The sequence below is a fragment of the Perognathus longimembris genome, chromosome 1 (genome assembly GCF_023159225.1).
Source record: "Perognathus longimembris pacificus isolate PPM17 chromosome 1, ASM2315922v1, whole genome shotgun sequence".
NCBI lineage: Eukaryota > Metazoa > Chordata > Mammalia > Rodentia > Heteromyidae > Perognathus > Perognathus longimembris.
Genome location: NC_063161.1, coordinates 28,463,210 through 28,478,396, shown reverse-complemented (window position 1 = coordinate 28,478,396; position 15,187 = coordinate 28,463,210). Strand labels below are relative to the sequence as shown.

General features: G+C 35.1%; 1 protein-coding gene across 28 annotated transcripts in view; it reads right to left on the bottom strand.

The window, feature by feature from the left end:
- The window catches only part of Ppfia2 (PTPRF interacting protein alpha 2), a 328,094-nt gene that overhangs the window by 28,438 nt on the left and 284,469 nt on the right, over positions 1-15,187 (bottom strand). For 19 of the 28 annotated variants that reach the window (XM_048358923.1, XM_048358758.1, XM_048358750.1 and 16 more), the window contains one exon: positions 1,184-1,265. In XM_048358923.1, the coding sequence (XP_048214880.1) occupies positions 1,184-1,265 (82 nt within the window). Of the gene's footprint in view, positions 1-1,183; positions 1,266-9,509; positions 9,519-15,187 lie in introns of all 28 variants that reach the window. The other 9 variants (XM_048358783.1, XM_048358739.1, XM_048358790.1 and 6 more) reach the window with 1 other exon arrangement.

The window sequence follows — 15,187 nt, the reverse complement described above, 5'->3', positions numbered from 1 at the left end:
TGATCCACCGCGGCTTGGCTGTCAGGCATGCACAATCAGAACATCCAGCTTTAACTGTTTAGATGGACTTTTTTGTTTTGCTTTGTTTTCTTCAGGACTGGGGTTTGAACTGAGAGCATTGTTTTTTGCTAGGGATTTTTTTCCCCAGGCTGGCCTCAAACTGCAATCCTTCTGATTTCAATTTCTTGAGTAACTAGAATTACAGTTGTGAGCAAGTCATCATGCCAGGTTGTCAGTCTATTTGCTGAACCAAAGTAGACCACATTATCTTCACTAGTCACTTAGCAATGGATGTGACGTGATAATGAAGGCAGATGACTTTAGAACTTCAACCCAATTAAAACATTGCATGTCCATGCCACACCGACAGATAAGGTCTTTTTCCTGACTTTGCCAGGTATGTGCAGTTGCTGCAGCCTGTGCAGAAGCAAAGGAAGGGGCAGGAAAGCCTGCTGCTAGGCTGTTGACTGGCTGAGGTCAAACATGAAGTTTGCTCATTGTCAACCTCTGCAGCTTCTGCTCTTTACTTTGTTCAAATATAATCTTATTTTTTCCAGAAAAGTCTGTAGTGAAGGAAATGTTGAAGTAACTCTTGCTTTGTTAACTTGAACTATTTAACTGATAATTAATTTAATTAACACTAATTATATTGAAACTCTATTCTGATTTGACATAGAAGAAAACATAGTGATAAGTCTGCTTTACTTCAAGTGTCTAAACCTAGTTGGTCTAGACTAGATTGTAAAGAATTAGATTCAGGAATTAAATTATAAGAAATAGGAAAACGCTATGTGACTGGTGGCCTTTGTATCTATGTAACAAAATTGTCCAAAGTGGGTGTAACTCTTCTCTGAAACCTGATCATGAGCTATATAATATGTGGGAACAAATGTTTCCTTGCAACAGCAAATGTGTAGCTTCGTTATTAATCTCTTGCTCTAGATGTAAATAAAAAGTGAAATTTAAGGACTCTCCTTTCATTCCACTACAGGCTTCTCTCTATTTCAATCACACAAAAAATATGAGAGTGAAATTACAATGCTTGATATTCCAGAAATAAAGCAAATACTTCCGAATGAGCAATTTCAGGCTACTGGGAAGCTCTGGCTTCAGAAACTTGTCATTGAAATCTCATCTAATTAATGAAAATTGACTCAAGAGCCAATTGGTTTGATCTTCTTACCTCTAGCCAAGCTACTACTGTGGGTCCATCCCACTGAGCGAAAGGCAATCCTTTTCTCCTAGCTTCTTCAAGAAGTTCATGCCTAAATTGTACAGCAAAGAACATTTGTCAGGTAACAAAGGAAACTTATTTGGATTTTAATGACAATATTTTTTAAGATAACTAATTCTCCTTATTAAATCTTTTAAGGTGAGATAATGGGAATAGCAGAAGCCCCTGTTCCTTTGAGTAAAACATACAAATCACTCATTGGTTATATTAGGAGCAACATTTAGGAATAATTTCCCCTAATTTTTATTCATTAAAATTTGAACACGGGCTGGGGATATAGCCTAGTGGCAAGAGTGCCTGCCTCGGATACACGAGGCCCTAGGTTCGATTCCCCAGCACCACATATACAGAAAACGGCCAGAAGCGGTGCTGTGGCTCAAGTGGCAGAGTGCTAGCCTTGAGCAAAAGGAAGCCAGGGACAGTGCTCAGGCCCTGAGTTCAAGGCCCAGGACTGGCCAAAAAAAAAAAAAATTTTGAACACAATGTGCTAAATGAAGGAATAAACTGAATTTTATTATCAGCAAATAATCAGTAATGAGAAAATGGCTCACAAACTCTTATGTTGTGTGCAACCTAAGTTTAGATTCTTCCATGAGATTTTCTCTTTTTTCTTATTCTTTCAACAGACATTTTTATGACTATACACATGAGATCAAGTTGAACATTTCAAACTCCTTTGTCATGTGGTGCTTGATTTTAGTACGATTTGTGGGTCCAGAGTGCTATTTTAGGATTTACATCTGTATCTCAACTTTTTGAAGATTTGGAAAAAAATTAATTATAGAACATCCTAGCTTCCACAATCAGGAGACATGCATTTCAAGCATGGCATGCATCATTTATCAAAACTGAATACGTACTAAGATTACAAAAGACATATCAGGCAAAGGTACACCAAGCAAAAAGGAAGACAGCCAGGATTACTGAGGCTTGTGGTACATAAGAGAGAATGTGCCTACTGAAGACCATAATACAATAATGTCAAACAAAAGCAGTCTGAAGCCTGTGGCCTCTGGCTTGAAACTTCAAAGTAGCTGCACCGTTCTGAAGTCTTCCATACCCTAGAACCCATACTTGTGCTGCTGACACCTTTCCATGTTCTCCACTCTGATCTTTTGGCCACCCATAGATAGCTGAAAACACATCTCATCTGAAGGGAATGCCAATATAAATTGATTTTCATCACTATAGAGTAGTTTAAAATGCAAAATTAAACAGTATACTTATTTTCACTTATAATCAATACTCTTTATAATGAAAGTAGAACACTTCAGTGAAAATAAATATTGTTTGATAACAAGGTGACTTAAAGAAGCTTCACAGTGACTGGTATAGTTTCATCATCTTTACTAGTAAGATGTTACTGATGACATTCACATACAAAAATACCAAATGGAAAGTATATATTATTGAGATAACAAGTATGTATTTTCATTGAATCTCAAATCGTTATATATCTGCCCAGGAACAAATTGAGAAATATATTGTTTTTACTTTTAAATGCCATAATCATCTATACAAGCGAGTACATAAGGATTGCCTTACTTCAAATGGATATGTATCATGAGTATTAATTGATTCCCAGAAAATGCATTTGAATTTTTCTGCTGTCAATCAACTAGTTTCTTATTATGAGATACTATATTTATACATTAAAATATGTATTAAGGCATTCAACACAAAATCTTCCTAAATTTGCATCAGATAATACTAATAAAAGATCTAGTTAAAGGGGTAAAGCAAAAATTGAAGTTACAATGCTTGAGGAGATATATAAATTGACTGTTGTTTGATTGAAGTGAATTTCTTTTTTTCCTTGGTTTTAGGGCTTGAACTCAGGGCTTGCCTGCTGTCCCTGAGGTCTTTTGCTCAAGGCTAGCACTTTAACACTTTAATCCACAGCTCTACTCCTGTTTTTTTTTTGTTGTTGTTTGTTTTGTTTTTTTAATAGTTAATTGGAGATAAGAGTCTCACAGGGACTTTACTACCCAGGCTGGCTTCCAACTGTGATCCTCAGATCTCAGCCTCCTGAGAATCTAGTATTACAGGCATAAACTGCTGGATCCCAACCAGGAGTGAATTTCATAATTAGGTTATGTATATAAGCTCCTGAGGACTTAGAAAATTGACACGCTGAGTGCTAAATACACAAGCATTTCCCGTTTTGCTTTCTCCATTATCACTTGTTCCCTTGGGCTTTCCAATGTGCCTTCATTAAAAACCAGGTTTGAATAGCTTAGTCTCACCATAAGAGCTGTTCATAGACATGGAATGAAGGATCAGAAAGCCAGCTTTCAGATATATTTATTTAGCACCCACTATGACCTAAGACTGCTAGAAAACAGAAACATGAACCACTTTCCCAGGAGATAACTTGCTAGAAAAAAATAAATACATGAAACTTTTCACTATACACAACTTATAACTAGATGGTTAGGCTCAAAGTTGCACACGTTTATATACTGAGAGTACTAAGCCATTCTTGTAATTCCTAGCTCTCAATCGAAACTCCTCCTTTCCTCCTCCTCTACATTTTTGATTTTCTGTCTTTGTGGTGCTGAGGATGGAACACAGAGCCTGGCATAACCAAAGCTACCAGCTCAATCTGATTCCTTTCTGAAACCATTGTTATCTTGGTACAGAGACTATATTATGTACTCCTTCATTTTAAAGGTCCCACAGGATTGAGCAATTTTTCCTACTGTTTTTAATGTTTTATTGAATTTGGTGATTGATAATTTGGTCTTTCCTAGGGCTTGAGAATGGGGACTTTATAAGCCCTGTGAGTGAGATGACTTAGTAGCAAGTAATCTGGTTTTTTAATAGACTTTTAGTATGTCACATTTTGTATTCAGCTACCAGAATAGAGCCAACAGAGCATCTAAATCTCAAAGATTCTATATCCCAGTGAGTAAGAGCATTTATGTTAACACACATGTAAATAAATACACAAGCCAGGGCTGTGTAACAGGACAATCTTGAGTTCAAGGCCAACCTGGGTTACTAAGTGTGATGTGTGACCAGGTCTCAAAAACAAACTGAAATAAATCAACAAGGTAATTTGAGGCATTGATATAGCTCAACAGAAGGTAAAATAGGCTAAGGTAGTTAGGTGGTGAGTGACTAGAATTAGAGCTACTTTGTATTATAGGAAAATATTTGAAGCAAAAGAAAAAAGCATATTTTTTTCAGTAAAAGGATTAGAATTGGTTGAGCAAAAGAAAGAAGGCGAAGTAAGGGCAGCATGAGTGGAATGTTTTTAGGGATGAGAGTAGGGGATGAGTGGAATGAAGTTGGAGGGATAGCCTAGAGTAAAGATTCTGGTGGACCTGACGGTATAGCAGAGTCTTTTCTGAGTGCATTGAGAAGTCACCAGAAGATATAAGAACAGGAATGTAACATGATTTTTCTCACTATAAAGGTCATTCTGGATGCTGAGTATAGATAGATAAATTGAAGGTCAGTGTTTTGAATTACAGATACCAATTAGGCAGTTGTTGCATTCAAACAAAGGATGACAGTGATGTGCTCCTGGGTTGTGAAAGTAGGGATGGGCAGAGGGTCTTGGATAGGAATTCAGGCACACAGTATAGATGTGATACACTTTCACAGCATGACTGAATCCCAGTTTGCTTCTCATCAACTATTAATCTTTTGCCTACCCTGTGTATTTCTTCATTCTTTTTCATATCTAAGGATTATTTCAATAATATATATTAAAATTAAATTATTCTTAGACAAGCACTTCCTTTAGTTCATAGTCATAACAATTGTAGCTCATCCTTCATATATAATACTCAGACTTTGACTCCTTTCCATCAGGATTCCAAGGCTTCTCCCAGGAGGAATTAATTCTCTTCGACAAAATTAAAACTCACATATACTCTAATTATTATTCTGACTGTACTTTTGATTTAAATTTATAATATTGCTTAAATATTTTAAATAAATGATATTACAATATAAGTCAAAGTTGTGGTAGAGAATTATCTAAAGTGCTCCTTTGTTATTTGAAACACTTTCAATTCTTATGAAATACAATACAATCGATAAGAAAGCAAAGGTTCCGGGCTGGGGATATAGCCTAGCGGCAAGAGTGCCTGCCTCGGATACACGAGGCCCTAGGTTCGATTCCCCAGCACCACATATACAGAAAACGGCCAGAAGCGGTGCTGTGGCTCAAGTGGCAGAGTGCTAGCCTTGAGCGGGAAGAAGCCAGGAACAGTGCTCAGGCCCTGAGTCCAAGGCCCAGGACTGGCAAAAAAAAAAAAATATGAAAAAAAAAAAAGAAAGCAAAGGTTCCATATGCAGATAAATTAGATATTGAGCCTCATAATAAAAGCTACTGCTCATTTATTGAACATTATCCTGACTAGAATATCTATATCTATATAGATAATTACATCTATCTATCTCTCTATCTATCTACATCAACTATCATGTATTTATCTTTTATCTACTTATCTATGTACCTATCTACATCTCAACTTGTTTCATCTTCATAACAGTTCAGTAAGATGTGTTCTGATCTACATTAGTATATGCCAAGCACACTCAAGAGCTGAGGCTATGTGAAGTTACAGAGCCACTGAATGCCAGAACAAAAAATTTCAACCTGTACAACTTGTTCACAGAGTCAGACATCCTTTAGTTAATTAATTTCTTTGAAACTTTATAACAGCAAGAAGAGAATAACAGTGGGCTGGGGATATGGCCTAGTGGCTAGAGTGCCTGCCTCGTATTCATGAGGCCCTGGGTTCAATTCCCCAGCACCACATATACAGAAAATGGCCAGAAGTGGTGCTGTGGCTCAAGTGGCAGAGTGCTATCCTTGAGCAAAAAGAAGCCAGGGACAGTGCTCAGGCCCTGAGTCCAAGCCCCAGGACTGGCCAAAAAAAAAAACCCCCAAAAAACCCAAAGAGAATAACAATACCTTACTCATGTGAGCATAAAATGAACTGTCCCAGTTTTCCTACGGTTTAATTATGCTTTAATTTCCATACATCTATGTATTATGTATTTCCATACATTTATGTATTTATATGGTTAATGTTTAAGGTTCATATCAATTACTGTCACATATGTCAATCCTCAACTTCATTGTTTTATAAAAGGAAGATTGACTTGTTTTCACTGCCTAGTAATAGGTTCTGCATCTTGAGCAAATGTACATTGGCTTAGTTTGTATAACTGAAATGGAAAATGTGAATATCCAGTTACTTATTTTCAGTTCAGATGGTTTTGTATGAATGCAATATAGTCTTTCCTTGGGCGAAAAATTATCTTTGTGGCTTATTGATGTACTGCTGCATATACCTACTTAGTTATTGATAAACCTAGAAATAAAAATGTGAATTGATAAAAAATAAAATATCAATCGGAAGGTTTGCCACTTGAATCTACTCTAATGCCATTTCCAGGGAATACATCTCCCTTGTACAATATCATTTCACATCATTACTACCTGTTGAATCTTCCTTATTCCATTAAAATCCAACATTTAAGAGCCTAAGTAGGATATGACTTTACTCAAGTTTCAGCTCAGGAATGAGCATATTGCAACTGATATGGTAGCACTTCTTTGTAATCCAGTGCCCAAGATATGAGGTAGAGGTAGATGGATCGAGAATAGGAGTTCCTGCTGGTCTACAATGAGCTTATTAAAACTCCATCATTCAGGAATACATATTTGTTGATCATTTCTCTTAATTCTTTGAAAATTAAAGTGTGAATAACTAGTTGAAATACCAGTCTGCAAATGTGAACAAAGACCTGTGCCATTTAAACTATTTTTCAAACATCTGTAAACTGAAAATCTACATCTTAGTTAACATAATTATTCTAAACAGAAATATGTCACAAATCTGAATCAGCTGCTTCAGAATACTGATTACCTAAATATATGTATTTAGTGCCACAAAATTGAGTTTTGAATTCAGCATTAAGTTTGATTGACTTTGAAAGCATAGCATTCTGTAATTTTGTGTGTACAAGTGTATGTATCCTGTTACTTCACATTTCCACATTCAGCAATAATGTACAAAAATCCACAAAACACTTGAAAAGTAGTGTTTTATCTAGACACCAATAACACAAACAAGACTGCTCTATTTGAAAGAAATTGATTATAATAAGTCCCCAATTCATTCTCATTTATATTTTTCTTTTATCTTCAAACTGCTCTGAAATATAAGGCATATTCTCAGGAAAAATATTTATGAATTTCAGTTGAGATTTACATAACTTACTTCTTCAATCTAGTTTGAATTTAATTATTTTCAAAGCCAATAAAAAGGTGTAAACACATATACACAGATGTGATTAAGCAATGCAATTACTCATGCTGTTATTTAATACCAAGAGGGCCCATATTATATTTGATTAAACAATTTCACTTTTGCAAGACTCTGTGGTCTGCATTTCCTGACAGTAATTGGATACTTACTGGAAAGCACTGGTGATTTTCAAAGAGGCTATCAATTAAATAAACTGCTAAATGTTTCATCTACTTTTAAGACATCTTTCACTCAGCTTGAATTGACAACCTCAGTGCTTCTGAGATTATATATTATTTTTACTATTTTTGGTGTGGAACAGGCAGTTGATAATGTCAGTAAGCACAGAAAATACTGAGGCATACAAGGAGATGCAATAATCAGGTGGAAGAAGTGAAACTGACTTGGTCTTGTCCTTCTTAAGTTATCTTCACCATATTTGAGGTATCTTTGTCTGACATTGTTCCCTCCTAAGCTCTATTTTAGTGACTGCATTAGTGAAACAATTTTGAAATATCATGTTTCAACTAGGATTTAAGAGCATGTGCAAGACAACTCAAAATTCACTTTTTGAATGAAAGGAATGATATCAGTGTTTCACAGCCCATTTATAACAATGAATCATTTTTTTTTTGTTTTCCAGTATTCTGTTCAATAAGAGATTGGGAGGTTAAGTTTTATTTCCTGGGATTATTTTCATGAGAATTCTAATTAATTAACCATGGAATGTGAATGAAACTCAAAAATGATCAGAAAAAAAATCATATATATATATATATGATGACATGAAAACTGTGCTTTAAAATCCCATTGTTTAGAGTACCATTATTTCTTCTTGAAGCAAAAGCTTATAACGTTCACTGGACTAGTCTGGCTGTCCAGTATTATACACAGAGCTGTAAGAGTATCTTATCAGAGATTTCCTTATTTCATAAATTATCCTACCTGAGGCAAGTACTGCAGTGGTAAATATTATTGGTAATAGCAACTAGATCTTAAAAATTAAAGTAGAAAGAAACTACAAAAATACTAATCAATAAAATGTCATTACAAATTATATGACCTTGTATTACTATATAAAATACTCATGAATTCAGCACCAATTCGCTACATTACTTTCTCATTAATTACATATCACTGCAATCATTTCATTTATGATAAAGCAAGTGCCTTAATCTAAAAGTAGTACTTCTTTCCTGCAATACAAAATGTTTTAATGAGCTCACTACACTCTCAATGCAAGAGTCCAGCAATGTAAATGTTTGATAAAGTTATGCATGTTTTATTTTACTTTATACCTTGAAGCTCAATTTGTTTTAGGACTAGATGATATCTGCTAGCTTTGTCCTGAGGAGGATTTTTAAATTAAAACTGTTATCTGAGTGAACTGGATTTTCTTTTCTTAATATTTAAAATTTAGCCAGTAGAACAAAAAGTAGTGAGATGAATATATATTTAGCCAAAAATCAAATATTACTTTGGCCTCTCTGAGTGTACAAGTTTTGCTGGGAAAACTCAACATTTAACCTCTTCTAGATGAGTGCATTTTATGTAGTTGGCAAGTAAGTTTTTCCCATGAATAGAATACATGAGGAGATAAGCCACAAGCCATAGAGAAAGCAGGTTCCATCATGCAACACAGTGTGCAGTAGCAAATCTTGCAACGATCACTGGTGTATTACTGTGCATTCCATTAGTTCATGAGGAATGTCTTAAGAACCATGAAAATGAAATTTGAAAGTGTATTTTGATGTATATCTAATAGAATCAAAGAAATAGCAGTTCCTGAGAGGCCAACATAAGTTGTTTGAATTTGAATATTTCTCTGAACCAATGATTATTTTTTTCCTGTGTGGAAATGAAAACACATTACAATTTTCACTTTAGGTCAGAGGCAGTGCAGCTTGTGTCACAACTGAAAAGAGAAATACTACAGATAAAAGAAAAAGAAGATGGTGCTGAAAATCACCGTGTTCAGCAGCCATTGTGAGCCAACTTACCCAGATGTGCTTTTCATGAGATGGAGAAGGATGGATGGAAAAGAAAAGCACACAAATGTTAATGGATACATTTCAATTCAAAGAAAGCCATGGATTAAAAGAAGAGCATTATTTCAGACGTGAGATTTCTCAGATATGAGAATGACATGGTGCTTTTGTTTCTTTTTTGTGATTAATTACACCATGACACACACTCACTGTTTCCAAAAGCTTGGTCAGGCAAAGAACAGTGTTAATCGTTGACCAATAAGTCTATCTTGAGCATGAGCCACTCTGAAACATGCATGGCCACATTTTCCCAGCCTGTAGTATATCCCAGGAGAAAAGTCAAGGCACTTTGATAAAGAACATTCTTTACCTCTGGCCTCATCTCTGTTACTTTACAAATAGAAACAATCACTTGCTCAATGGCACTTGGACTTTAAATAGCCTTAGGAGACTACTGGTAAAGTTTGAGAAAAACACAAACCAACACTTGTGCAGAGACAGTTTCTCAAAGTAGATGAAGCACTGAATGATCTGAAGATCAAACTACCTGGATTCTCATTTTCTCAAAAATTTAGACACAGTTCTTAGTAGACTTGGGCTTCTATTCCCTCCAAATCCAAGTCCAATCCAAATTCTGATATGTTCGATTCTAACAAGTGCTGCAATAATAATTGTTTTGTAAATATGATGTCCCAGTAATAAGATCAGAAGGAAATGAAAAGGAATTGAATAGCTTTATTCTTGCCTGATTACCTCATCCTCTATTTGAACTGGAAAAATAAATGTTAAGTTTGTGCCAATCATGCTGCTTTCAGTAGAAATGATTATTTATTTGAACAGGTATTTGTAAATGTTGCTATGAAAAAAATAATGAGGTAGATTGATTCATTAACATTACCAGAAACCATTGCAAAACAACATTCACTCCACAGTTGCTTTTGGAAGTAAGTGCCAACTTATTCCCTGGGATGCAGTAGAAGCATTGAGAAAATCTGGAAGTTAAATAATTCAACAACAACAAAAAAGCAATGGGAATATTGCTTAAAATTTCTACATAAGCATAGTAGACTACATAAGCATAGAGAAAATAAACTGTTACTACAACTCATAAAATATACTCTACCCAACAAAACATCAGGCAGAAAGTATTCTCTCAGAGATTAGACACATTAGACCATTTTCTTTCATCTTGCACAATTTTTGTAAAGAGAAGCGTGGCGTGCAATGAAACACTCTGCACATGCCTCCTTTCAAGGCATTCATTCAGAGAAACCATGAATTTTTAACAAAATGAGCACTTTGGAAAAATTCTTATTGTTTGGCCTTAGGTCCAGAACACGTGTGGAAAGCTCTTTAAATTTTCACATAAACAATGATATAAATTATGAAAAAATTAGCATCATAACATCACAGAAATATAAGTCATATTTTTCATACCATAGAACAGATACAAAATTAAGAACAAATGAGGTCATTCTTTTTTTTTTTTAGTTTGAAATGCCTTTGTTGCTGAAATATGTAAACTCTATCATAAGTTCTGAAGAAATGGGAGAAATTGGCACTTTCCAGGATAATTGCCCAAAAGCATTGGGGACATTTACTACCAAGAGTGGAATAATCTCTAACCTATCAGCTACCTAGGAATCTCTTCAATAAAACAAGTTGATTCAATATGCACACAGTGATATCTTCAGATCATAATTCACTATGTTTATAAACAGTATACCTACCAGTAAAAGTACTTGGAAATAAAAAAAATGTAAAAGAAATTATTTTTTTAAAAAAGGCTGAGCACTGGTGGTGTACACCTGTAATCCTAGCTACTCAGGAGACTGAAATCTGAGGATCATGGTTGAAAGCCAGACAAGGCAGGAAAGTCCATGAGACTCCTATCTCCAGTTAACCACCAGAAAACCAGAAGTAAAACTCAAAGTGGTAGAATGCTAGCCTTGAGCACAAAGAGCTCAGGGACAGTGCCCAGGCTCTGAGTTCAAGTTGCACGACCTACAAAAAACAAAAACAAACAGCAGCAACAACAACAAAACTTCACAAGAATCACAAATCAAAAAGTATTACTCAAAGTTCTAATATCTTGACCTTCTCAATTTGTACAAGGTTTCATGGACAGATTTATACTGGTTTTTCATATTGCTTAAGATCTTTCTTTATTTCCATAGTCAATGAATTTAAAATAAATTCTGAGCAGCTACCTCACTTTAAATATTAAATATTTTAAATTATGAATTTCAAAAATCTTTTATGCAGAAGACAGAAAAAATATACCTCCATAAAGAACTCTGACATTTATAGCAATATAAACTGCACATAGGGATAAGGTGTATTTGCTGAAAAGTTCTTCCTCTAGATAAAGTGTTTAAGATTTCATCTCATAAAACTCAATATACTCTTTTCCAAACATATATTTGTATTATTTATTTCTCTTTTGCCAACTGTCAAGATTAGGATAACAGGAGGAGAAATTTTGTCAAGATTAAATATTCTTCAGTTAATAACCACAGTACAAAAATAATTTTGAGTAGAAATATGTATTCACTGATACAATAAAGAATAGATTACTAATTAATTAATAAGACCAAATTCAGTTACTGACATACTTTGAAAATGTTAGCATATATCTAGGCATGAATACTACCAGCTAATATATGTATAATACTTCAAATGGTAACTGTTAACCCTTCTCACTTTGATCTTTCAGATTTTATAACAAATGAATGCATCTTTCTCTGTTCATAAACCTATGAATTTAGGATCTGAAGTTTCACATAAGATGAAACTCATCCTCTGAGTTTCATATGTGGCATATAATTTGTCTTTTGTTTTTGATGTGCTATTTGGTGTTTAAAATATTTTAAAATCAGATGTTCATCACTCATCAAAGTGAGTAGTGAACCAGGTGGTAGCTAGATTAGAAAAGGAGAATGAAGGGCTGGGGATATAGCCTAGTGGCAAGAGTGCCTGCCTCGGATACACGAGGCCCTAGGTTCGATTCCCCAGCACCACATATACAGAAAACGGCCAGAAGCAGCGCTGTGGTTCAAGTGGCAGAGTGCTAGCCTTGAGCAGGAAGAAGCCAGGGACAGTGCTCAGGCCCTGAGTCCAAGGCCCAGGACTGGCCAAAAAAAAAAAAAAAAAAAAAAAAAAAAGGAGAATGAAAAGTATGACTATTTTCAGTAGATTAGGCTTCTCACTGTCACTATTTCTCATCTTAGAGAAGAGGAAACCATCATGAAATAACCTAAAATGTGAGAAGGGATGATCTTGAGAAAGAAGAGAGTTGCCACTTTCTTCTCTCTTTCTCTATCTCCCTCCCCCTTCCTCCCTTCCTCTTTACCTATCTTCCTCTCTCTCTTTCTCTTTGTTTTTCTCTTATTATAAGCATTCCAAGAGAAGGTTCATGTTCAAAGATAGAAGACTTTCCAACAAGAGTTTTAAAGAATAAAAGCAACAGTAGAGAGAAATGCCAGGGTTATATTGAAGGGTGAAATATCCAAAGGAAGTTGGCACAGATTTCCCTACTATATTTTTTCAGCAACACACATATTCTCAAGAGCGTGGTGGAGAATGAAAATGCATTGATGCCTGTGGATGAAGCATGCAATGTGACCCAATGAAAGTTTTATATTATAATAAAAATAATAATAATCTCTTAGTGACTTAAAAGTTATGAGTATAAAATATAAGGTAAAAAAATAATGCACAAAACTGGGAGCTGGTAGCTTGCCTGAACTCTTAGCTACTCAGGATCATGGTTCAGAGCCAGCCCATGCAAGAAAATCCTTGAAATTCTTATATTCAATTAACTACCAAAATGACTGAAGTGGAGCTGTGGCTCAAGTGGTAGAACATTACCCTTGACCATAAAAAAGATGAAGGTCAGCATATAGGCCTTGAATATTAACCCCAGGTCTGGCACAAATTAAAAGAAAGAAAATGAAATACTATAAGGGAGGATAGAAAAAAAAATAGTACCCTGGGAAAGAACAAAGTCTAAACACATGATAGCTCTAAAGCAAATTGCAAAGAAGGAAGAATGTACTTAGAAAGGACTTATATATCTGAATGCATAAGAGAAAAATTGAGGTGATAGCCCGATTCAGTTGGTTTTGGGAGTATTTGATTTGGTGGAGAATGACCTTGGAAGTGATGAAGTGATAAAACTAAAAGGTTAGTTTGTGAAGGGATGAGCTGTTTGCTGATGGTGCTAAAAGGGATAGCTGCATAGATATAAAGATAGATGAGGTGGGGGCAGATAAGAAATTCTAGGTGAATAAAATGCTAATGTTTTCAGAACACAAAAGCAAACAAGAATTCTGTATTCACGTCCTATATATAAAATTATAATAAGTGAAGTGAGCCAGACCCAAAGAAACATGGACTCTATGGTCTCCCTCATAGGGAATAATTAGCACACAGGTTTAGGCTAGTCACAGCAGAGGATCACAAGAGCCCAATAGCTATACCCTTATGAACACATAAGATGATGCTAAGTGAAATGAACTCCATGTTATGGAAATGACTGTTATATCACTATTTTAATTACTTTCAACATGCCATATGAAACCGTTGCTTCTATTGTTGATGATCCTCTTGTATCCCCTTCCTGTGGTTGGTTGTACCTGCACTATCACTGTATCTCAACTGAATACATTGGAAACAGTATATACTGGTATTGGAACTAGGGAAGTTAAAGAGAATATCAAAATCGAGAGACAAAGGATAAAAAGACAAACGACTATAAAAGCAATACTTGTAAAACTGTTTGGTGTAAACCAACTGAACAACTCTTGAGGGGAGAGGGAAAGGGGGGGGAGGGGGAATGAGGGAGGAGGTAACAAACAGTACAAGAAATGTACCCAAGGCCTAATTTATGAAACTGTAACCTCTCTGTACATCACTTTGACAATAAATAAGAAAAAACGAACTAAAAAATTATAGATAGCTGAGATTGGACCGTGGTCCAAAGTCTGTGCGCTGACACATCAAATCATCCAGTGGAGAAATGAGTTCTGAAATCTACACTCTATATACCTCCATGCTTCCTCATATGTGGATGAAAACAGCAGATTCTCCAACTAAGTCTAAAAAAAAAAAACCCAAGTCAATATGTATATAATTAATGGAACATGACTCACTTGACACCATGTAAGTGTTCAATGAGATAATTGTTCTTATCATTTCTTCAAAAGATGAGGAGGAAATGGAAAATAAATGTACAAAAATATACAAGGAGAGAGGTGTAATCATAAGCAATCAATAAACATCAAGAATGTTAAAAACATATCAAATACCAGTTGGGAAGTAGGGCAGCACTTTTGCTGGAGAGGCAATAAGAACCTCATAATGTGGAGATTCATAAGTTATCCAATGCCATTTCAAAGTCATCCACACAAAACAGATTTTTGTGAAAAAAACAGATGTTTACTTTGAATGCCTATAGCTTTTCGATGAAAAAAATGTGTTCAGAGCATTGTACACACATTGTATAAATTGACATCTGGTGTGTTCTCATTGATAATTTAAACTTGGCACACATGCACTTAATAAATATCTATTGAGGATATTGTGGCGTTGTTTTTTAGTACCTTGGAGTATGGATATTTTCAGTGACATTTATTCTGCTTAGAGATATGCACACTCAACCTTCCAAATGGCAAAGATTAAAAATGTAG